Source organism: Saccostrea echinata, unplaced genomic scaffold (assembly GCF_033153115.1).
Source record: "Saccostrea echinata isolate AGI-Se365-2 ecotype Australia unplaced genomic scaffold, CSIRO_AGI_Sech_v1 ptg000045l, whole genome shotgun sequence".
In the NCBI taxonomy this organism is placed as follows: Eukaryota; Metazoa; Mollusca; class Bivalvia; order Ostreida; family Ostreidae; genus Saccostrea; species Saccostrea echinata.
The window spans coordinates 4,715,569-4,741,330 of NW_026889794.1; the positions used below are offsets into that span (position 1 = coordinate 4,715,569).

The 25,762-nt window shown below is 32.9% G+C and overlaps 1 protein-coding gene across 1 annotated transcript; it reads right to left on the reverse strand.

Annotated features, from left to right (window-relative positions):
• Window positions 1-573: 573 nt before the first annotated feature.
• On the reverse strand, window positions 574-24,487 carry LOC133201815 (uncharacterized). Its single transcript, XM_061337616.1, has 6 exons — window positions 24,436-24,487; window positions 17,662-17,890; window positions 17,432-17,551; window positions 12,448-12,547; window positions 3,023-3,144; window positions 574-931 (listed from the first exon to the last, which is right to left on the reverse strand). The coding sequence occupies exons 2-6, from the start codon at window positions 17,867-17,869 to the stop codon at window positions 867-869; spliced, it is 615 nt and encodes a 204-aa protein (XP_061193600.1). The 5' UTR covers window positions 17,870-17,890; window positions 24,436-24,487; the 3' UTR covers window positions 574-866.
• Window positions 24,488-25,762: the final 1,275 nt, after the last annotated feature.

The window sequence follows — 25,762 nt, forward strand, 5'->3', positions numbered from 1 at the left end:
ATACATGTAAGTAATAAGGTATCATTTTAAAACATCTATCGGGATATAAATTCGGGTTGGTATTAGATCAAATTGACCATAAAGCCCTTCGGGCTTTATGGAATATGATCTCGTGACCAACCCGCATTTATATCCCGATAGATGTTTAAAAATGATACCATATTTCTTAAATATATATATATATAATCACCAAAGTCACAAACACTAGAAATTGTCAAACTTTCACGACGCCTTGTCCCTTCTTCATGACAAAAAATTAAATAAGTCATAAAAATAAATGAAATAGAAAAACAAAATCAACTAGCAGTACTACAAACTATCAAACACTACCTTTTTTTCTTTTTTCTTTTTTTAAATTTTACTTGTTTAATTTAAAAGTTGATAATTAATTGCTTTCAAAGAATTCCGAACTCCTATGAAATACGTTCGATCTGACTGGTGTAGTACTCTGGTGAAGTGCGATATCATAATGAATGGATTAATGAATATAATAGTTAAATGATAATGAAAAAAGAAGGTAGACTTATAATGTCTTATTTTTGATATATATGATAAAAAGAGATCAGTTGACAGAAAATAAAGAAGAAAGAAAATTTAAGTAATGAATTCGGATTTTTTAAGATTAATTTTGAAGTGTTTTTAGAACTCGGAAAATAGGAATAATATAAAAAATGCATGCAAATAAAACAAATGTGTGGGTTATTTAAGAATTCAAAATAATATGGTCCAAATCTTCACCATCCTTTGGATATTTAAAAAAAATCCACTCTTGCACTTTCTACGATTGAATAGAAATGAAGAAGGTGAAGGTAATGAACAGTGATCGAAAATGATTTCCGCTCATTTTAGATTTTGAATCAAACCATTCATCCATGATCCACATGTCTGTCGTTTATCATTGCACTCGTTTCTGGACAATTCACGTCAGACACTATTAAAGAATTAAGGAATATGTAAGCTTTTGGTGTTCGGATGACAATGTTGAAATAATAGATCTTAAGAGTGTTTTTATTAAAACATGAACCATTTGCAAAGAAAGATAAGAATGCTTAAAATCCTAAAAAAATATCAAGATATTTCTTTTATTTCTTGTATGATCAGATATTAGATATCTTAAGAATTGGTTTTGTGAAGATTATGCACTTTGCAGGTATTCTCCGAAACATCAAAACTCTTGTTTAAATAGCAGAATATGTACTAAAAGGAAAAAGAAATGCATGGTAACAAAATATGTGAATTTATTTTGACTGCATGGTCGAAAATTACGAAAACTGGTCAGAAGGATATATTGGTTATATGCACTAAAATTAGTGTTCAGAATTACTCAACCATGAAATATATGGCGTCTAGTAGAAAACATTGGTAAAAAGCCCAAAACACGTGTATTTTGATGGAGACGGGTTTGTCAACACATCTCATGGTACCCCTTGATACACTTGAGGTATACACATTGTTTTTTCGATATTTACAGACGATATGAACTTCTTGCAATCAGGGTACAGTTGACGAAAGTTTCATGAGGTCTGGCTATTATATTGCCTAAGTAAGGACGAAAGCAACAATGTGTTGATGTGCAGTTTGTTCTGAATTTTTCCACCATGAAACATCTTACCTGTCATCAGAAAGGACCCAGAAGGCTTTCCAACCAACCGTGGCGATGGCGTTGAAGCGTAACAGCGCCACGTCAAGATCGGGCTATTCATCCTGCCATCTGTATAATCGCCACCTCACTACAACTAAAACTGCTACTAATAGAGTAATAACCGTTACATTCACTCCAAAACTGAAAGAAACCATTGCGCAATTTTTGGTTGTGAATACGTCAACGTTACGCTGGTGTTCCTCCCACTCGTGCACGCATGCGTCGTTTGCCTTTTTTTCAGAATGTTAACCCCCAGCCCAATGTAGGCAGGGTTGTCAAGATTTTCTAGCAAACATTCACATTTGCCCACTCGACTTCTCTCCGGAAATTCCATCTTTTCCTCATCGAACAGCTGCAAAGAAACAGCTGTGGGATTACCTGGACGATAGGGATCGAAATGTCCAAGCTAGTCTCTTTCATCTAAGGGCTGCCTTGTCGGAATGGTTGAAAAATATCCCCATTAGAAGGATAAAAACACTGACGAAATATATCCGAATAGAATCAAGGCTGTGACAAATGCGCGAGGGAGATATAGGAGATAATGAGAATTTTTGATTTACACTTTTGGGTGGTACCATTATATGAGATTAAATAACTCATGAATTATCAGTCAACATCAAATAAGATTTTGGTTACATTTTTATTAAAGATAATTTTAAATGTTAGATAGGAAAACTGGAAAATACGTTTGAAAGAATAACATCTTTTCACTTCAAAATTTTACCCTGTGTTTCTTTTTCCTTCAGTATATTTTATAAAAAGTTTTTTGTGTTATCATTCTTACTCTGTGATGGTATTTAAAGGAAAGTGATAAGAAACCTACAATGGGTTATTTGTTGAATTTAATACAACAGTGATATAACAATATAATATCCGAGAATTTAGAATAAGGAATGTAATATATCAATCTTGGTCTTAAAAAGTTTAGAAGTATGATAATTATTAGTGAATGATTATTAAAAGAATTATTTCTGCATTTGCAATAAATTATTTTTTTTTTTAATTTAGATTGATTTGAAGGAATACTTTTTGAAAACATATACATAAGAATTGAGAATATTGATTTATTCAAAGATTTATAATTTAATTGTTATGTCACTGTTACAAAATTTAGTTCCTAAAGTCCTAAAATCAAATTGTTTAAAACTTCTTAAGAAAACAAGTGATATCATGATAGAACTGGATATTCATATTCTCTGTCATTCCTATTATTTAGCCTACCTAAATATGTTTAATCTATCCAAATGATTCCGTGTTATTACAAGTTTATTTGCATGTATATACAACGTAGAAGTTAAATATGATCTTTTGATATCAGCATTAATTTTTAATAATTTAAAATCATTCAAATAAATTGAAAACAGATTAAACTTAACTCACATGGTAATTGTGTAACAGGATTTCCCTTATCCATAAATCTCTTACGCCAAATCCCAAAATAGCAACCAACATTCAGGAGTATCAGAACTCCAGCCAGAACTGAGAATAGTTCCAAGCAATATCTGAAAATTATTTCTAAAATATATGTCTTTCTTATGATTTTTTTTCCATTTCCACTTATCTGTTAAATTTACATTTTATTCTGTAAATGTTACGCTTACATAATTATGTCAAATTTATACTTTAATCTGTAAACTTACACTTAAATCTGAAAATTCTACACTTTATTCTGTAAAATTTACATATCTAACTGTAAAATTTACACACTAATCTGTTCAATTTATACTTTAATCTGTAAAATTTACACTTTAATCTGTAAAATGTACACTTTTAATTGTAATTTTTGCAATTTCATCAGTAGAAAGTACACAATAACCTGTATAATTTATTCACACAATCATTTCGACATAAATAAACACGCATTTCAACGAACAGACCATGAATCCTGCATTAATATAAGCTAATTTCAAATTTTAGTCGCCCAACAAATAATGTGGAAAATAATTACTTATCAGATTTTAGATGCATTAATTGAAGTCCAAAAGTAAAATAACCAATCTAACATGAATGAAAAACGTGAAGATAACGAACAGTAATTTATCTCAAAAAAATCCACAAACAAAATAAATCTGTGAACAGGGCATAAATAAGGAATTCCGGAGATGATATCCGGTGCCTAATTTAAGTATTCGTTTGTTTGTTGTTTAATGTCCCTCTCGAGAATTTTTCACTCATATTGAGACGCTACCACTTGCCGGTGGAGGGCTGCAAATTTTGACCTATTGAGCAGTGACTTTTTTGTGAAAACACCAACTGCGACATGGGACCTCGTTTTATACAGTTTCATCCGAAGGACCGGTCTCCACGTCCCCCAGTCGGATTCGAACCCGCGCCGTAAGGATCAAACTCCTTACACCGCGACTCTAGAGCAAACGCTCTAACCACTGCACCACGCGGGCGACCCTAATGAAAGTGAAAGTATCATAAAATATTGGTAAATACATGTATCATGAATACAATTGATGTAAGCAGCAAATCAAATAGACATATCTTCTTTAAGAATATAATATCTTTAATTTTGAATTGTTGTGCATAAATTGATTGAAAGAATTATTTCAATAATTTAATTGTAGTAAGCAAAAAAAAAAATGTGCATGAAATTAGTTTTAATTCGCAGACTCATTTGATGAATTTACAACTTAAAGTGGAAAAATCACGGATAAAAGTGTGGAAAATAAAACGTGTCAATGTAGCACATACGCTTCCGTACTAATGGATTTTTGGTTTGTTTTGATAAATTAAAGCGATTATATATTTTAAATATGACAATGCTGATTTTATCATGACAGTTATTGTCAATATAATTCACATTTTCTTTGTAAAACATCAATAAAAAAGGTGAAGTGAAATGTGGAGATAACGAACAGTAATCAAGTTCAAATAAAAGTCCAATGTAATACAAATTTGTCGCCCTCGTGGCGAAGTGATTAGAGCGTTTGCTCTAGAGTTGCGGAGTAAGAAATTGGTCCTAACGTCGCAAATTCGAATCCCATTGTAGGACGTGGAGACCTGGTCCTTCAGATGAGACCGTATAATTGGAGCTCCCTTGTTGCAGTAGGTGCTAGCGCGAAAAAGATCCCTCATTGCTAAATAGCCCTGAGTGCCAAGTATAGGTCTAAAATTTGCAGCAATCCACCAGCAACTAGTGGCGTCTCAATATGAGTGAAGAATTCTCGAAAGGAACGTTTAACAAACAAACAAACAAACAATACAACATTAATGCAGAGCAAAGATGGGCCTCAAAAAATATCAGAGGAGGGATTAGGTACCATGGACGAGTAAGCATCCCCTTTCGACCGGTCATTCACTCCGAATGGTCCTTGATCGGGAAAACAGAAAAATCTGTAGACAATTCAGTATGTAAGTAATGGCCTAACAATTTGTAAGAAAAACATCAGTCAGCATTCCATTTTGGTTTTTTTTTTTAAATATATTTGCTAACAAGGTCATTGTATCGACCATATAATTTCCGAAATGTAGACTTTACAAGATACTGTTGATGTCCCTTTTTCATTAACTTCTTTGTTATGACTTGCTTCGATTTAGAAATTGTTTGTATGTAGAGTATGCTCTAACGCATCGAATCAACTCGGAAACGTAAACTCCTCAAGTGATAAGGTATATTGGTACATAAAAATGAAGTTTACGATAGAAATTGATGAAGTCATCACGTTTATCCTAAGGTTTTGTCCTTACAATTAACGCCTTTTTCTCGTAAAATATCCATATCGTGTATGAAACTGTTTCCGACTCTGTAGTATATTTATTTCGAGTTCAGAGGTATATATCGAATCAGCGTACGAATGAAAATGAATATTGTTAATTGATAAAAGGTCGTCGATATATACAAATGTTGAATTGAAAGCCACAGCAAGAGACTTCCCCATTCATGTGGAAGTTTTTGAATAAATTCTGCTTCATATGAATACAAAAATAGGTCTGAAGATAACAAACAGTGTTTTAACAGTGAACAGTTAATACTATCCTCTGAACATTTCGAGGAGTGACGCTTTTAAACACCTTCCAATTATGAAATTGTTTATCTTAATTAAAATATTGATTTTGTAACCCAATAGAGAATTATCTATTTTTTGAAATTTTAAGACTTTAAATGTAAGTTTAGATATTAAATTTAAGACTGTTTTCTTAGTTGACATAAAATAAATCCAAACTGCAGATTTTAAAGGAGATTTGGCACAGATTTGAAGTTAATATTTTCTATAAAAAAAAAATAAAAAAAAAAAAAAATTAGCGTGATATCGTGACTTATATCTTGCTAGCGCATTTCACACCGAAATAATATAAATTCAGAAACTGATTTTATCTTAAAATTATTAAAAACTATGAATTTCGGGCCGCGTTTGATTGACACACATCCTTGCACTTTCACAAAGTAAACTTTATTTTTAATATTTAAGAAAAATTGAAGATATTTTGTACATTTATGAAAAAAACATATTTACTTCTATCCGAAAAAATTCATTGTGGAAATGTGAGAAATGAGAGAGTTGCATTGGACAAAAGGCAACATTCGGACCATCAAACTCTGAAGATAAAAGAATTTGAAAGACCACATGAAAAGTGTTATGGATCCAGCTGACAATTACAGTCTTTGTCATGCTCATTATTACAACTGCATTTTAGAAGAATTTGGTTTTATATCCGTATCAGAAGATCAAACTTATACCCCCAATTACATTTTAACAGGTTGGTAACAATTCCCCTGTAAAGAGATCATCTCGCTAGAGCGCGATTATCCCTCTCTAGCGGGAGAAAATACATCTCGGAAACCCGAGATTTATACTCCGATTCCAACTGTAAACGTGTTAAATACAGTAAAAGGAAAATCCGGAAGTATGTCTACCCATTTCTTAAATATTTATTGTCTCATCTCGATAAATTTGCTTCAAAATATTGCCTCTACTGCTGCATACCTTGGAAATTTGAATAAGATCATGCACAATAGTGTAGCCTTTCTACGGAGCCACAAGTGATAAATATCAGTACGAGTAAACTTACTTATTACAGTTGTGCTTATATCTTTCGTCTTATTTTTTAATACTCCTGCTTGAAAAGTGGAGAGTATATATAGTGATGGGGTGTCCGTCACTTTGAGCTTTCCGTAGGGCATGACAATCTCGACACGTAGTTTGTCAATTGATGGTCTATAGATTCTCAAATCGCCTGGTTTACTAAATTAGGTCCCACCTTCTTACTGTATGAAACGCCCTCATTGGTTCATTGCTACATTCGTCAGTGTTTGCAGCATCTTCTATATATTATTTTCGTCCTACTTAAATTTACCAACTCTCAAAGAATTCGATTTGATCATATTCTATTGCATTGGTCTCAAAATATGACTGTACAAGTTAAACTGGAAAACATCTCAAATTTTCGACGGTGAGAGACGGTAGATGAAGGGGGGGGGGGGATGTGTGACTAGGAACAAATACAATAGGCAGGTTGTGTGGCTAGAATTCTTTAGATCTATACCGAGGTTCAAAACAGGCGTGGTTAAAAGCTATCAACATTATATGTATTAACATTTTTTTCAATTCACAGCCAATTTAATTAATAGTCTTATCGGTGAACTTTAACTATGACTAGGAAGTCATTTATAAACTGTAAATCATCGCTTATACATGACAGTAGCCCCTATTGTTAACTGAATAAAAATATCATTGCAATTTTTCACTGTAGGAATAATAAAATGTTAATTTCGAAGTATTTCATGTAGCGTAATAGATCTTCTTTCTGAATAAAGCGTATCTTTAAAAGCGTTTATTCCTTTAGGCAGTTTTTTTGTGGGGGGTCAAATTTTTCAGACGCCCCCCCCCCCTTTTATTAATAAAAATGCTACGGGCCTGGGTTCTTCTAAGTAACCTATGTTTTGGAAAGTATCTGATGCCCTATTAAAATTTACACCTGTTATGCAGGATCCCAATATGTTTCCAGCGCTAGTGTCCTCAAACGAAGAACTGTTCATTGCCACGGGAAAAAACCTTAAGAATTTATGTCATTGAATTACGAACACTTAGGGCCTACTTCTTCAAACTTTCACAACACGTTGACAGCAGTGATCCCTCAACATTTTCGCATTTTTGTTTTCTCGATTTGAATTTCTGTATAGTTATAAAAAATAATTCAAACTAACATGTTTTGTGCCCTTTATCAGTTATGCTTGATTATGTTCTTATGAATATTGATGAGCTAAGGCAACCAATGAAAAATCTAGATCACCATTTGACAGACGGTAATCACGCCTTACTGAAAGTCCAAGGTTACCATATATCAACATTTTTACTATGTCAATATCGGTTAGACTCAATTTAAACCTTCTTTTTATTGATTTGTTTTCAATATTCTATTTAATTAATTAATGGTTATTCATCTTCTATATATGTCAATGTATATATAAATGTATAGTTGTGTTTTTTTAATCATGACTTTTCAACAAATGTTACAACCCTGTTGCGCTTCCGTACTTCTTAGCGTCCATCAAAGATCAAACATTAAAGCAATTGTCATGGGTTTCTGGAGAAAGTGATTTTAACGTTCTGTACAAGAATGGAAAGCTAAAACCTTAACGAATATAATTTGGATATCTATACATATTTTATATGCTTCAAAAACATATATAACTGTAAATTTAAAACCTTTGCAAAAAATGCACGATTTACACATGGATTTCAGCCTCCTATTCTCACATGCAGCAGTGATTGTCTTAAATTTCTAGCCCATGTTGTCAGTTTCTTATAGTAAATTCACGCTTCAATGCAGCCTTCTCCCGGATTTTCAAAAAGCACGAGATTTTTGATTATTTTATGATGAAAACAACAAAACACCTGTTTATGGTAATGTTTATTCTTCCGCTAAAGAGGGATAATCGCGCTCTAGCGAGATGATCTCTCTACAGGGGAATTGTTCCCAACCTGTTTAAAGGATTCTTCTAAATTACGTTTCTTTCTTAAAACTTTTTACATTCCTTCAAGGTGAGCAAATTTGATTAACCGTGTCCACACTAAAAAAAAACAGTTAACAAAAATTCTAACAAAGGTACATTGCAGGGTCTAGTAAATGCGCTTCAAAGCCCCTACCTTTACTCCTCACAGAAATTGATTGCATTGAAAGAGAAACATCAGACGTGGAAGTGGTATTCATCAAATAAGGATTTACAAAAAAATGAAAGTATTTCACAGAGTTTTTTTTATTCCAAAAATCAGTAAAATCGAAATGTATGACTTTTCCGCTCTCTGTACACCCCATACCCCCATAAATTAAAGAACATATTTTTGATTTCATTAATAGTTTCTTTGATAACCATGGAATTCAGAAAAAAATATCATTCTATTAACAAATAATATGACGTTGATATTAAAAGGTGCTTCACTTCTTAATTCACAATATCTATATCGTTATTGGAGAACAAATCTTAAAACAATTTGTTTGAATTCCGAAGGGTAATGATTGCATTCCTTTCCTAGCCGAGCTGCTTTTGCATTCTAGATCTTAAGAAACAGAAAATTAAATACTTGTAGATAAAATAACTTTAATTTTCTATAGCTTCCAAATCTACATATACGAGGGGTTATCAAAAAGTTCGTGGACTAGCGCCATAAAATTAAAACCGCTTTAGGTACATCAATGAATTTTAATACATTTAGTTAGCATCATCTTTTCTATCTATAGAATAAACCATAAATCATAAGTTTTATTTTTTAATAAATTGTTAATGTTTTTGTAAGCAATGATATGTCCAGGCGGCGCAACCTCAAATATGACGTTTTTTCTACCTGAGTGTAATTGAGAAAAACTCTTTAGATATGAGCATTTGTCATCAAAATATATATTATTAATTCAGGCATGTGGTACGACACAATTGTTCCGTAAAATCTGCAATTTTTACCCCATTCTGTAAGTTCTGTGAAATTTATCGTAAAATTTTATATGGAGTGTCCAGACAATTATGGGCTTGAAAATGACGTCAAAAAGGGGAAGGTGTTTCTTTTTCCAACATTCTATAAAATTACGCTCCTGGAAAAACTGGTATAGACCTAAGGAATGTTTAAACGGGCTACAGAGAAATAAAATGCATCCAGAGTACTTGTTTTAAAATGCCCAAAAAAATTCAGAGAGATGAATGACGCACATTTAGTGTCCATTTGTAGTCAAAGTGTCAAAAGTCAGTCACGTCGAAAAGTGACGTTGATCATGTGTGGTAGAAATTGAACTCCAACAATCTAAGTATTCTGACATATTCAAGTGAGGATCTTTCCCTATGTATAGATCCATTTACAATATTATATGCATTGAAAGCAGCTGTTCATGGCATTGTTAAGTCATATAAACAAGACGGGCTTAAGTCCTTAGTACTTAACTTCAGGTAATCTCATCAAGATAAGTGTATGAGGTAGAGAGAGCGTACATTGAGAAACAATGACGTTGTCGGACGTCATGAAACTAAACGGCGAAAGCGCCGGGTGATCATATAATGTCTTTTTTATTTTAGAATAATTTGGCAAATAATCAACGTATCAAGCTAAAATTTTCAACATTTCATAAACTTTCGTTGTTTTATGTTCCTTATAAATTTTGTAAACACAGGCTACATAGTATTAATTTTATCGCATTAGTCCACGAACTTTTTGATAACCCCTCGTAGGTATATCAACTACAGTTAATAAATTGACAATAGTTACTTTCATTTATATGTCAACTCGAAAAAGTGAACTCGAAATCAAAGCTAGCACCGAGTTTGCCAAAGCGGTTTCATATTATATACTGAAACGCAAAAAAAAAAAAAACGCAACAAGCAGTAATCTACAAATAATTAAATTTTTTATCTAATGATTTTCAAAAATGAATACAGTAAGGTAAAGTTCGATTTAAAAACATCAGTGATTTGATAAAAATGTTAAATGATTATCTTCTAACTTTAGAAAGTAACAAATGACTGTTAAAACACCCCCACACCGGACATCCAATTACAGCGTGCAAGACTGTCATGCACAACAGTTGCAGCTTGATTTCTACGATGCAATAGGTTCGTCAATCTCGAGATCTGAGCGAAAGACATATTCTTTGCCAATTTTAAAAACCTGTTTTTGAGATGATGAGGTCGAATTTTCTCTATCCAAGCGCAGTGTAGTAACACTTGGACTTCCGGTCCAAGGACTGTCAATCATGCTAATGATACGTAAGAGCCAGTTGAAGCGTGATGTGGGTCATATTTGAATCTGCATCTCTCCATCACCTTTATTTTAAGATTTTCCAGCTAGAGCAATGGAAATGTGTACTTAAGTCATTTTCAGGAAGCCATGGCATCGCTTGCGGAAAAGAAATTGGAATTTATTTTTCGGAATATTGCTGCATTACTTATGATGAACAGAAACAAATCCTTAAAACCCCATATTGTTGCAAATGTTTTGTTAAACATGCAATTTTTGATTTCTGTTAAGCAGACTCAAACTTTACTTCCGGTAACGGTATGAAAATCACTCTACCGTTAAATTACCTATATTTGAAAAGTTGAAGATGCCCTTTTTTATATACAAAAAAATATCCAATATGTTATATTTCCCCCTAAAATATATTGTTGCGTTTCTTTTGCGTTCCAGTATACAATTTTGGACTTCAGTGTAAAAGATAGGGAAAAGACGTTTTTCTACAGAAACTTTGTTCCTTGAACTGGTCCTTTTTATTTGCAGTAGCTGAATCACCTTTTGGACAGGTGTTGCACTGTAGATATTTTTTTTATTCTGAGGGAACAAATGGGGGTCAAAAATATTTTTTTTTTCTTTTTACCATTTTTCATAGTAGCCCAATCATATTTTCGAATATGTCTTGGCGTGTCCTGTTTATGAGCATTTGATTTCGGAATTTCGATTTTCACCCTGGGGTCGATTCGGACTAGCCCTGAAAACGATTTATTTTTGTAATTTATAGAATTATTGTTGCTTTTACTTTTGTTAGCTAAATATGAAGGCAAGTATTTAGAGGCAAACAACTATTCTTTTCAGCTTTTGCATTCTCCATTCCACTGCGGCTTTTTTTACAGTTCATTACAGTATAGAAATGGTGAGTCGTGCAATATCGTTCTCCGTGGACGTGCTTTGGCGTCAATATCAGAAAGAAAAGCATATCACGTGACGTCCTTGACAAACACAATGACTTTAGCTTTTCCATTGTAAACGACCTTTTTATGTAGTAATATATCTCTATCACTTGCAAATATTGTTTAGTATCAAAACTGAACATGTTCCGAGTAAATTTATAAAACTACTAAGAAATAAGTTAAAAATACAGGGATTTTATAAACTCGTTTAAAACCAGCATTTAGCAAAAGGCTATATTCGATATGATACACTAGTTTGCAAATTTTGTAAGATCGTTTGACTTACATGTTTCATATCGTTGTAAAATTGTTGTCTTGACCCTTATTTGAACTACAGATAACTCTGTTTATCTGATCAATACAAAGGGCTCACAGTGGATGTGACAAATCAACAGGGATGTTTACTTGCCCTAGACACTTCTTCCACCTATGATTCTACCTGGCGCCTGCGTTTTTGTTATATTCACATGTAGTTTTGTGCATAAGATTCTTTAGGTTAAGTTTGCTAACTTTACTTTTTTCACTTTTATAAAAAAAGTTAGTATTTATGGCAACAATGTTTTATTCTTAATAACGTTCCTCATAGAAAAAGTGTGAAGCTTTTGGAGCTTTTACTTAGACCCTCTGAAACATACTCAAAGATAGTATGAAGTCTAAATTAAAGTTGTTAATACGGTAAAAGATAACTTACGTTATTTCTGTTTTACAATTACTGTTGTGGAGATTGAATTCTGTTCCATTGTTTTCAGTTTTGTTTTCGTTGTATTTGACAGAATGGTAACATTCCTGATCTGATAATGAAAGAAAATAAGGTTTATGGTAAGTGATCATATTCTTTTAGAATTAAAATTTCATAATGAAAATATTTATTTCAAAAAAGGTAATAAGGGGAACCTTCTTTTCTTTTACCCTACAGCTATTTCGATGGATGGATTGGTTAATTCATTGTTGTAAAACGTCCAATTTGATTTTTTTCACTCTACATATAGAGAAGTCGCCGTACGCTGGTGAAGAGTTCAAATTTAGACCTATACTTGGTCCTTACGGCTATTGAACAGTGAGGGTTCTTTATCGTTGCAAAGCCTATTGTGACACGGGACCTACGTTTTTAAGGTCATATGCGAAATACGTACCCTTGACTTTAATTTCTAATAACCGAGGTCCCATGTTGCAATATGTGCTGGCACAAAAAAGATCCTCACTGCTCAAAGGTCGTTAGTGCCGAGTACTAGTCTAAATTTCCCTCCACCGGCAAGTAATGGCGTTTCAATATGACTGAAAAATTCTCGAAAAAACGTTAAATAAACAAGCAAAAACATACACCTCTTACGCCAGACGCTTCGCGAAAGAATAGTCACTACCTTTATACAACCTAGGTTTGCGAATGAGAATCGAACCTGTGCCTACCAATTACGAGGCGAACGTACATGTACTACCATTAGGCTACTGCGACAGGTCTACAGCTATTTTGAAAATTTATGTTAAAATGTGGAAATTGGAACCATAGCTGAGGTTTGCACTCCCTGTTAAAGTCTCTCTTTTATCTTACATAACAACGGGCCGATGGGCCACATCGCTCTCCTCAGTACATTGGCTGAAGAAAAATAGACATCAGTTTTATTCTGGAAAGTTTAAATATATAGGTGTTCCCAGTCTAACCTTTCTCCCAGGAGGAGCAGGGAAGGGGGTATTATTTGAACAAACTTAAATCTACACTTACTGAGGATGCTTCCATATAAATATGATTTATGTGGCGTGGCTCTAAAGGGTTTTTACAGATTTTCAAACATATATTCTTATGTACAAGTTTGATCTTCAATTGTGCCCGTCCCTACCCGCGGGGTCATGATTTGAAATAGCTTGTTTCTATACTTCCTGAGGATGCTCCGTATTATTAGATCTTATCAAATATATTCTGTTCTTGAGGTGATTTTTAAAGATTTTTTCCTATACATTCTTATGTTAAACTTTGATCACCCATTATGCCCCCCTCTCCCCTTCCCCGGAAGTCATGATTTGAAGAAATTCAAAACGGAATAAGCTTGAATCAACACTAACTCAAAATACTTCCATACAATTATGACTAATTATGTCTTTACTGTTTTTGATAGGAAAATTTCTATTAAAAAAAAAAAATCCTATGTATTGCCATGTAAAATTTTTATCCATTGTGGCCCCATCCAAACCAGGGTCATGATGAAGAAGGGTGAAGATAACAAACAGTGATCGATCTAACAAAAACGACAAACAATAAAATCTGTGAACAGGCAATATACACAGACCCCTAAAAATTTTAGAGGTGGGGCCAGGTGCCTAGGAGGAGTAAGCATTCAAGGAGCAAGGAGTCACACCCGCCGTCAACCCAATGTATACATCAAGTAGACGGAACATTCCGTCAAATTTAATACAAAAACAATGGCGTTTTCAATTGGTATGAAACAAGTCAGCCAAAATACGACCACATGATAGGGTATATTTGCTTATAAGGTCATTATAACGACCATATAATTTACGAAATGCTGACTTTAAACGGGATTGTTGAAATCCCTGTAACGTCATCTTATGTGTGATTAACCTAAAAATTGATCGTACTCAGAGAATGCTCTTGAGTACCGAATCAGTTGAGAGACATAAACAGCATATGCTGGTGATAGAGGAATATAACTACATAAATAAAGAAAGTTGACGATGGAAAAGCTGAAGTCATCTCGTTTGTAATAGAATGTAGTTGTTGGTCGACCTTTGTCGCCTATAGTCAGTAAAACATCCATATATGAAACAGATGTGACAGACTCTATGGTGTCTTTTATTTTAAGTTCACTGAGATATATCGAGTCGACATATGAATGGAAATAAATATTGTTAATAGATAAAACGTCGTCGATACATCTGATTGTCGAGTTGAAGGCCACGGCAAGTGTTTTCTTCTTCTCATGTTTAAGTTTTTGAAAAAAAATTCTGCTTCATAGAAATATGAAAACAGATCGGCTAATAAAAGAGTACATTTAGTGCCAATGGAGATTCCAACAGTTTGTTGGAAGACTTGGTTTCCAAAGACTACAGAAATATTGTCAATGAGGAACTCCAGCATCCTTTTGATATCAACTTCAGAGTGATTTTTAACGAAGTAATGTTTTTGATGACCAAAACTGCTTCAGTATAAATATGCCTAATCATGGCTTGCTGTTCTTGAGAAGCAAGAGCCAGTTTTACAAAAGAACTTACGACTAAGACCAAAATTAATTGTGCTTATAACTTTCTAATTACATGAAATTGAAAATGGTTTTAATCTTTAAAAAAGAATGTAGAAAGATTTTTTTTACGCTAACTAGCAATTTTAATTAGAATCACTAATTTTGCATATCCTCAATCAACTAAAGTTTTGGGACTTAATCATACGCTCTTGTAAAATGGACCCCAGATTGTAAAAGATTTTTCCCTTTATATCCCTTCGAAAAAATTTTGATCTGCTAGGTCCAACCCTACCCCCGGTGGTCCTGAATTGAACAAACTTAGACCTACACTATGTAATGAAGGTTTGACATAAGATTCATCTGTTCTGGTCCGTGGTCAATGAGAAGATATATAAAGAATGTCAGTAAATTTTCATTAATATCAACCCTTGGAAGAGGACATGAACCTTCATTTGAATAACCTACATGTATTATCCCTTTTATCCAAGGATGCTTTGTGGCAAGTTTGGCTGAAATATGTTCCACTAGTTCTTGAGGAGAAGTCGAAAAATTGAAAAGCTTATAGATGACAGAAGACACATGACAGACAGACGCATTATACCTTCGATAAGAAAAGCTCACTCGAGCCTTCCGCGCAAGTGAGCTAATTATAATCACTGTTTAAACAAATAAAAGATTAATAGACCATTTTGTGATTTTCTAGTTACCTGAATGATATTATCTAAATAATTCAATATGACGTGTTATATTTTTTTACATTGTGATAAGCAAAATTTTGAAGACCTGAAAATACTTTAATTCAGCTTATACATAAAACTTTATTTTTGGTTATGGCATGCGTTTTTGTGGCATATATATATATATATATATATATATATATATATATATATATATATATATATATATATATGTTTTCGGTATTTTTATTTTTTTCAAAAAATTCTATAAAATGCTAGATGCATGACGTTATATCTGCTTTCATAAATCATATACAGGTTTTTTGACAAATAATGAACAGCTTCATCTGACAGGGATCAAGTTAGAAAAGTGATTAAATAGCCTACAGTACACATATTTTGACAATTGCTCATAAAAGTCTAATAATTGCGCTTTCATCAAGAATAAAAAGCCGACAATTCCTCACATTGACGTCATTTAATCCTCCATTCAGCTACTTGGTCATGTAATAATAAATGGATTTTTCCGCTTTTTGTTGTTTTTTTTTTTTATTGTGTATCGTTTGCATATAATTTTGAAGGAAAACCTCGGACTTTTTAAAGAAAAATGTGAAGATAACGAACATTGATCGATCTCAAAAAAACTACATTCATTAAAAATCTGTGAACAGGGCGTTAAACGTGGACCCCTGGAAATTCCAGAGGTGGACTCAGGTGCCTAGGACAAGTACCCATCCCCTGTTGACTGGTCACACCCGCCTTGAACCCTGTGTTTGACCAGATAGATGGAACATTCCGTAATCATATTCAATATTAAATAAAAGAGCAACAATTGGTATGAAACACATCAGCCAAACTACGATCTAATAAGATATATTCGCTAACAAGATAATTCTAACGACCAAAAATTTTACGAAATGCTGACTTTAAACAAGTAAATTTGAGGGAAAAAATCATAAAGGTATTAATGATTAGATAAGAACATTTATGATTTCTTTAAAAATATGTGAGTATTTTACTTTTAAATAATTTATTTAATTAATTTTCAGATCGACCATTCTCAAGTGAACAAACATACAGGAATCAGTAACCAGTTAGCAAATGCCTGTATAGATGTGGTGGATTAATAATATCAATTAGATTTTCATGTCAATATGTTAAGTATTTTTCTAGCGATTACTGACTCTGTAAATAGCACCCCCCCCCCCCCCCCCCCGAAAATATGACATCAGAGAAAAATGAAAAAATGCAGCAACGTAATACAAAGGATGTCCCTATGGAAAAACAAAAGTGGTTTGTGAGCAACCAAAAATAATTTTGAATTAGGAAAATTGTTATTTATATGTGATCGTAAAGCAACCTGATCATATCTTTAGTACTAGTCTTGAAGCACTTAATTATTTAAAACAACTAATACCACGAAAACACATGATTCAAGGGTATTATCAAATAAAAAAGAACTTTTTCTCGAAATGATCTGAGGAAAGGTGATTTTTACTGTAATTTAGTGAATCGAAATGCGTGAATTAATTCTCCGTTTTGTTACAAATAATGTTTCCGTATCAAGATAGATACATTACTAGGCATACAAAATGTGATTTAAAATTTGATACGTATACGACAACTTTATTATGATGCACAATGATACATTCTGTTTTCATAAGCGATGAATAGTTACACTTAGTTGAACAAGTATCAACCACTATAATTGTGTGCTGCATTACATACATACATCGGTTATAATGTCAAACACCACTGAGTAAATATCTTAATAAGACATGTAATTAGTAATGCATGATATTACATTTATATGCCTCTGTTGATAGGTATACAGGAGGACATGGGATTCTGTCTGTCCCACAACCTGCAGATAAACTCTCCTGAATTATGTTGCCTCTAATATTGTATTCTGGACACATTTTGCCTGCAAGAAATACGTAAAATGTGTAAATCACACATGGTTGTTGGTCATGAATGTTTCTTATATACATGTAGCACTTTATCTACTCTGCATAATGGTGGCATTTCACATACCGTGAATTGGTTTTGCTGGGGCACAAACCTGGAGAAATCCTGTCAGTTTTGTGTTTAAAACACAATGGAATACGAACTCTTCTGCTTCAACACAAGTTTGATAAACGGATGAACAGTTTGCTTTTTCCGCCTCTATTACCCATTCTAGCTGATTTTTTGGGCATTGACTCACTTCCGTCAGTGTCTTTTCCGATGCTGTACATGGCATAGTGTCATACTGAAGAATAAACTGTCAAAAAAGCTTGATTCGTATCATATTTTACTCTTCGTGTATTTTCTATCCCCTTACTTCAATGATTGTGCCAGTATACACTGTACAATAGGGAGCTAATCTAATTTACACATTTAAACCTCCATAATAACGTTTCATGACTTTTTTTGGTCCAATCTCCCAACCACCACCCCCTCCTTCTTACTTTGCTTCCTAGGGACCTGTTCTGATAACTAAAGAAAAACAAGAGACCCAAGGACCTTAACAGTCACCTGAGTATAATACAACATTATTAAAAATCCATAGAAATTTAAAGCAAAATTAACTGAAAGATGAAGCTATGTTGCCCAAGAACTTCAAAAATCTGGTAAAAATACACTTGCTTATTGTAACCTGCGAGACCTGATCGATCTCCTTGGGATCGTACTTGGTTTGTCCAAGTATTACAAGGATGATAATGAATGCAAAATATATACAAACACAATGGGTACTTGCCTAGTGTGTAAGATATTCAATATATATAGATATTTTTTTCACTTGCCTAGTGCTACAATTAAGTACACAAAGAGAAATGTCTAATGAGGCGATGCCTCTTGGCTACACAAACAACTTAGCTGCTTGCCACTTGGTAAGACTTGGTACCAACACTTGCCTCTTGGTATACAAACAGCTTGGTAATACTTGTTACCAGCACTCATCAATTGCCTATACGACGGGGTTATTTACCACTTCTAACAAACTACAACACGTCTACTAGTCAATCTGGCTCTCTGAGAAGGAATAAATCCATGACGTCATAGTATGCAGTGTAACGTAAAAGTTAGGGAAAATTGAATTGGACAATAAATTATGATTTTTCACAGTCTCAGTAATCAAACATAAAACAAATTAATTATACATGCAGTGAGCATTTCGACATTTGCTCTCAAGGAAACTACAATCTTTCCATTTTATAAACATTGGAGCGATTCAGCCGTAATGAGAATAGTATAAGAGATTTATTAAATTTTTTTTAAATCTGTTTTCACCAAAACTGAACAAACATTAATATATTGACCTGTTAATGTCTTTTTTGTATTATAATTAATTTGTTTATAGTTTGATACTATTTATCGATGTATGAAGTTTCATTCCATTTGATTAAATGGAACTCATGTTAGCCAATTTTAAAAGCATCACGTTTTATCGCCACGGAGCACGGTTAAAAACAACAACGTCGAGAAAGTTTCACAAAACTTACTCTGTCTTTTGATTTTATAACGTATTGGTAGCGACTTCTCCATTCATAAAAAACGTATCCATAACACTTGACACCTAGTTTTCTAATAATTATTCGAGCACCATTAGTTAGATTTTCATTGTTTTCAAATTCTTTACCGCGTAACTAGGCATTCACAAGTTCTGCGACAGTGGGCATCACGTTTCATGACGTAACTATCTCTTTTGACAAGATTTTAAACTAAAACCCGTTCCTTCGCAGACCGTCCATCGTCCGATTCAAAGTCTCAAGTCTCTCCCACTCAAAAAATGGTGTTTTTTTTTTTTTTAATTATATACAAATGCACGTCTCATTTTTTTTTATATATTTCCTGGTTCCTCCAGCTCTTTAAGAGTTTGTTTTAGAGGTTTCCTGATTGCAAAACAAAATTTTATTGCTAGCTGCTGCTCCGTGACGTCATTCAACGTCATCGTTTTTTGCTTTTTTAATCAGGTCTATCTGTCTTTAGAAATCGATAATTTTAAATCGAAGCGATTTATTACATTACCTTTTAGCATCTGAAGTAATAAAACAATGCTAAATTTAAACATTTAAATTTTATTTCATTTAAGCGCCATTTATTGGAGGTATGGTTATAAACATTATAAAGCGTATAATTAGTAAATAACTCAATTTTGACCCTGCTCCGTGACCCCGTCTCAAATCTTTGACAATTTTGATAAACATCAAGATATATTCCAACTTTATAACTCAAAATATTTGAATCTGTTGTTAAAATATGTGTACCAAATTTGGTTGTAATATGACGTTAAATAAAAAAGTTATGACAAAAGTCTACGAACTTTTTGAATGACCCTTGTATATATATATATATATATATATATATATATATATATATATATATATATATATATATATATATATATATATATATATATATATATATATATATATATATATATATATATATATATATATATATATATATAAATTCAACCTTGATTTATGAAATGATTAAACTTTTTTTAAAAAAAAAAAGGAATTTATTAGAGGTGCACCTCTTCTTTATCTCATCTTTTCATGTTTCAAGTTTGGGGTCTGAAGTTTTAATTTCGAAGTGTTCTCAATTTGACAATTATTGGATGAAGAAAAAAGAGAAAAATATGTGCTATTTGAAGAAGAATTATAAATCAGATAATTTATTGTTGATTTAGCGATATACTACTTTTTATTAAATATTTGGCAAACTGTTGCTTAAATTGATTTATTACTCGAGTTCAATTTTCACAGAATACATTTCTACTATAAAAGACCCGACGTTGTACGATGAATTTCAAAGTTATGAAATATTTATGAAAAAAGTAAAAAAAAAAAAAAGGATCGATCACATAACATAATTATTCATATACCAATAAACATCATAAAATCAACAAAATTGTCCATTCAACTTTCTTACACAGGCAGGTGTAAATAGATTATATCAGACATTAGGGCCATGTCTGATAAGTGCTACATCTGAAATTGAAAAATGTTTTGCCTTCATATTCATTGGAAGTTTACATAATCTGCTTGATTTGACTTTCTTTTTCCTACATATATGTGTGAGTTATCCATCTTGTGATTAGATTTGCATTGTTCCATAGAACTGCTTGAACTTCTTGATACATGGTCGTAAAGTAACCTTTAATGCTCTGTAAAACCGAGTCGGAAGTGTTGGTAGTGATAGAATAACGAAGTGAAAACAATATATAGTTTTTTTCTCTGCGTAGTACCCTGTGTTAGTGTTCTATAAACTTGAAAAGAAGTTGGTTTCATTTGGGTGAAAGGGATGTTGTGTATCGATCAAGATCTATTTCCGTGACGTTGAAATTGTTATTTACATTCAATAATAAAACCCTTATAAAACAAAGTCAGAAATTCCCCCATACATGTATTTGAATATAGAATGAAATAATGTAAGCTACTTTGTTTACTCCTTCTAGGCACCCGATCCGACCTCTAGAATTTCCAGGGATCCGTGTTTCATGCCCTCTTCACAGATTTGTATTGTTTATAGATTTTTTTGAGATTGATCACTGTTCGTTATCTTCACCTTTTTTTCATTTCTCACATTCAGGAAACTGAAATCTCTTTCTTCGTCGAAGTGGGACAAATTTTGGGCAGAAATCGATTTAAAATACTTGAATATTATTATCACTACATGTATGTCAAAGTGTTCTCTTTTGTTATCAGGTGTTCTAAAATTTTCTTAGTCCTAAAAAATACGTTCTTAAGAAAGCAAGAGGTCCATAGGCCACAACGCTTACCTGTCACCTGTAATAAGAAGATTAAAAACATATTTTCAGAAGTAAATCCAATCCTCAGGAACCATAAATTGAACAGACTTGAATCTACACTTTGTCAGGAAGCTTTTATTTAAGGATCATCATGTCTGGTACAGTGATTCTGGAGAAGAGATAAACATATTTAGTATCTTTCTATGGAAACATTTGATACTCTTTTATGATCCACCCTACTCCGGGATCAAAAATTTGAGGAAACCTGAATCTACACTTTGTCAAGAAAGCATCGCAAAAGTTTCATTTTTTCTGGCCAAATGATTCTTGCAAGGAAAATTTTTCAAAGTTTTTTCACCTTATGTGTTTTCATGTTAACATCTGATCCATTATTTAAGTCAGACTCTAGCCCACGGGATCCGATCCATGATTTCAGCAAACTAGAATCTACAGAACGTCAGAAAGCATTTATTTAATTTTCATCTTCATTGTCCCAGTAGTTCTGGAGAAGATTTATAAACACTTTTTTTATATATTGCCATGTAATCCTTTGATCCCCTATTATGGCTTACCGATCCCCAAGCAAATAGTTTTGACAAAGAAGAAGGTACGGTTTTAGCTTTATTTTTAAAAAAAATTAATGCTTTCAAAAAGTTTTGAAACTGGCTTAAATATTAGTTGAGTGTATGACTGTGAAAAATCAGGAAGGAATATGGCATGAAGGAGTACCATTCTGGAATGGTACCTATTTTAAACAGAAAAGCCTCAAAATGGCCCATTTCTAGGGTTATTTTCCTTAAGAAAATAGTGTCCACAGCTGTCGCCCACTCCAATTTTCGGATATATTGTGTAAAATTCTTTGAAAAATCATATATTTCAAGATCTTTGTGGGCGATGCCTGTAGACAATATTTTCTGAAAGAAAATTTCATTGAAAATTAGTGTCTTCTGCATTTTTTTAAGAAAATACGGAAAAATGCACAGGTTTATGACATCACAGTTAGCATTTAGAAGGTCATGTGAGAAAAATGGTTTGTATGATCTTTCTGCATGGAATTTCAATGATTAAAAATGCTTAAGTTTTAATTTTTTACATCACTTTCATTTTTAAGAAAAATACAGGGCAAGACGTATTGAAACCGTACCTTGTTCTTTAAATTTACACTTTGTTGGAAAACTTTCTTATTAGTTTCACCTATTCTGGTCCAGTGGTTCTTGCGAAAAAGATTTTATAATATTTTTCCTATATATCTTCATGCAAAAAACTGCTGCCTTATAGTGGCCCCACCCTATATCCAGGGGTCCATAACTTAACCAAATTATCTACACTATGTTAGACGGCTTTCATAGAAGTTTCATCTTTTCTGACCCAGTGAAAAGAAGATATTAAAACTCTTTTCCAGTATATTTCCATATTAATTCCTTATTCTGACCCCACCCTAAGCCCAGGGGCCATAATTTGAATAAATATGCCCAGTAGCTGTCATATAGGTGTTGTCGTTGGGGGGGGGGGTCTCCCTTGTGCAACTTGTGGGTCTCCCAATTCTGTATATTGGAAACTAAGTCAGGACTAAAATGAATAAATGGTTTTTTTTAATTTGCAAAGTTTCCTTTTATGAGTGTCCTGTATTCGTTCTCTCGTAGAACTTAAGTAATGGAAATATTATTTCTCTTCTAATTAGAAATAAGAAAGATAAATATAGTTATAGGAGAGTTATTTCACCTCCCACTCATTTCTCCGACAAAACAATTTATTAAAATCATTGAAAGTTTTAATTAATTGTATTATCTTAAATCCATCAGCTTAAAGAGATCAATTAATTTTTAATAGTTATTACCCAACGACTTTTACTCCTGGATATTCTGGTTATATGAGTTTTGAAAACCAAATAACCAGCAGATTGATTTGCTCTTGCTTTTATTGGGCTCGATTGTCATGCCTTCACGACAAAACTAAATATCCCGCCATCTGCGTTTTAGCAAAGAAGCTTTATAATGCTGCCATGCCGGTTGAACCGACGAAATAAAACACGCACCTAGTGCGCCAATAATCGGAAATTACTGTTGGATACATTAGTAGCATGTCTGATGGTCTTTTTATACATAAATACAATTGTTAACCGTTAGATATTGGTTTGGGAATGCATATCTGCGCAGTAAGATATTGAGGAATATTGGGGTGACACTTATACTACCGACTTCGTCCAAATGATGAACATGGTAAATCTACCAAATGATGAACATGGTAAATATACAATTAATAAAACATTCATCCGATGTTTTATAGTTCAATATGTTGCAGGGGGTATTATACATTTAACTTGTACTGTATATTTCCACAAAAAAGTGTTACCCATAACAACAGGACCGTGACACAAATTTTATCTTTTCTGGCCCAGTGGTTTCTAAGAAGAAGATTTTTAAATGATCCCGCCAAATTTTCACTTTCATAAATATCTCCCCTTGCAAGTTGACATGACCCTTTATTTAAACTAATTTGAATTGCATTTACCACAGGATGCTTTGTGGCAAGTTTGGTTGAAATTGGTCCTGTGGTTCTGAGGAAGAGCTCGAAAATTTAACAAATAAACAGATGACGGACGACACACGACACACAGACGGACGCCAGACAATCTTCGATCAGCTTAGGTAAACTGAAAAGTGTACAAGTTAAACAATGTTCATGGCATTCTTTAAATTAACACAAAAGTTAAGAGGTCCTATACGAAAAAAATCTCGAAATCGGCTTAGGTAAGCTGAAAAGTGTACAAGTTAAACAATGTTCATGGCATTATTTAAACTAACACAAAAGTTAAGAGGTCCTTAATCCCCCCCCCCCCGGAATGTGAACAATCAGTTTTATGTCCTTCTTGTGAGCAAAAACGAAATTTTTATGACAACAAAAATCGAGACTAACTTCATTCAAATATTAATTTGCTTTATGTACATAATATTAAACAACATGACAACTGATTTTAGATTTACTTTATTGATTGTCAAGATTTAGATCAATTCAAACACCACGATAACGTTATATGACTGAAACTTGGATCTGTTTGCAATACTTACGGTCAAAAGTAATGAAAGAATCTGCAGTATCTTAACCTTGCAACAGATTGATATTTTCCTGCAAAGAGATTATCAATTTTTTTCCAAACCTGAATGGTAAAAGACCAAATATTGGTCTGAGAGTAAGTCATTTCCACAAGGTTTAAAACTTTTTAACATCTAATCACAGATTGTGTGAATTTTTCCACGCCCAACCTAAACTTTAGGGTAATGGATGGAGGCTTAGTTATTTCACTAATTATTTCTATGATGCTCTTGCAATTGAGACGAAGATATTTATTGTTTTTCCCACCTATTTCCCCTTATATGTTTTAAATTTAAAACTTTAATTTCTTATTGTGGCCTAACCCTATGCCGCGGACGTGAAATGAACAAATTAGAATATGTAGTGTATAAAGACGTTTTTATAAAAGTTTTCTGGCCAAGTGGTTATTTGGCAGATTTGTAAATACTGCCACCAATTTTCCACTACTTCTTGATTATCCCCCCCTTCAAAGAGGGATGGTCATCGAACAAATATGAAACCCCTTTATTCAAAGATGCCTTATAGCATGTTTGGTTGAAATTGGCTTAATAGTTCTCGAGAAGTTATGGCAATGATAAGCTAGTATACAGATAAACATAACACACGACAGACAGACTGAGAGCTGGACAGAAAGATAAACAGACAGACGGATGGACTAAGAGACAGGGGACGGACGCCCGCCACTTCTCGATAATTTAAACCCACTTGAGCTTTTGGCTCTAAAGAGCTAAAAATGACAAAGTTTAAACCATTGAATTTTTTTTCTAATTTAATCCAAAAAAGAGAGGAAAATGTTCAATGTGTGAGAATCTCACTGTTAAATTCCAATGTTAAAAATGAAAGCTGTTACAATACAGAATGCACAAACCATTCTCATTAATCGATAAAAAAAGGTACAAGTTTGCAATCGAGATCTACAAAATTATTTTTAATTGATGTGTCTACAATTAATTTTGTACAAAATTTTCATTGCAGAATATTTCACACTGTTAGAAATACAGAATATTCAAAGAAAGAACCCTTGCGTAACTGACATCGTGGGTGGAATGGAGGGATTACTAGACCTGGGTTCAATATTAATGAAGTATTTAAAAACTCAATGATTCAAAATAAAGAAAGGTAAAGCTATGTGAAATCATAAGAAAACATATATGTTAAACTTCATGCAAAAATGTACCAATATCATTTATAGGGACGAGTATTTAAAATGTATGGTTTAAATAAAGTAAAAAAAAAAATCATTGGTCAAAGCACAATTATATTTTTAAAGAGTTTTAAGGGCGTAATACATCAACGTTACTT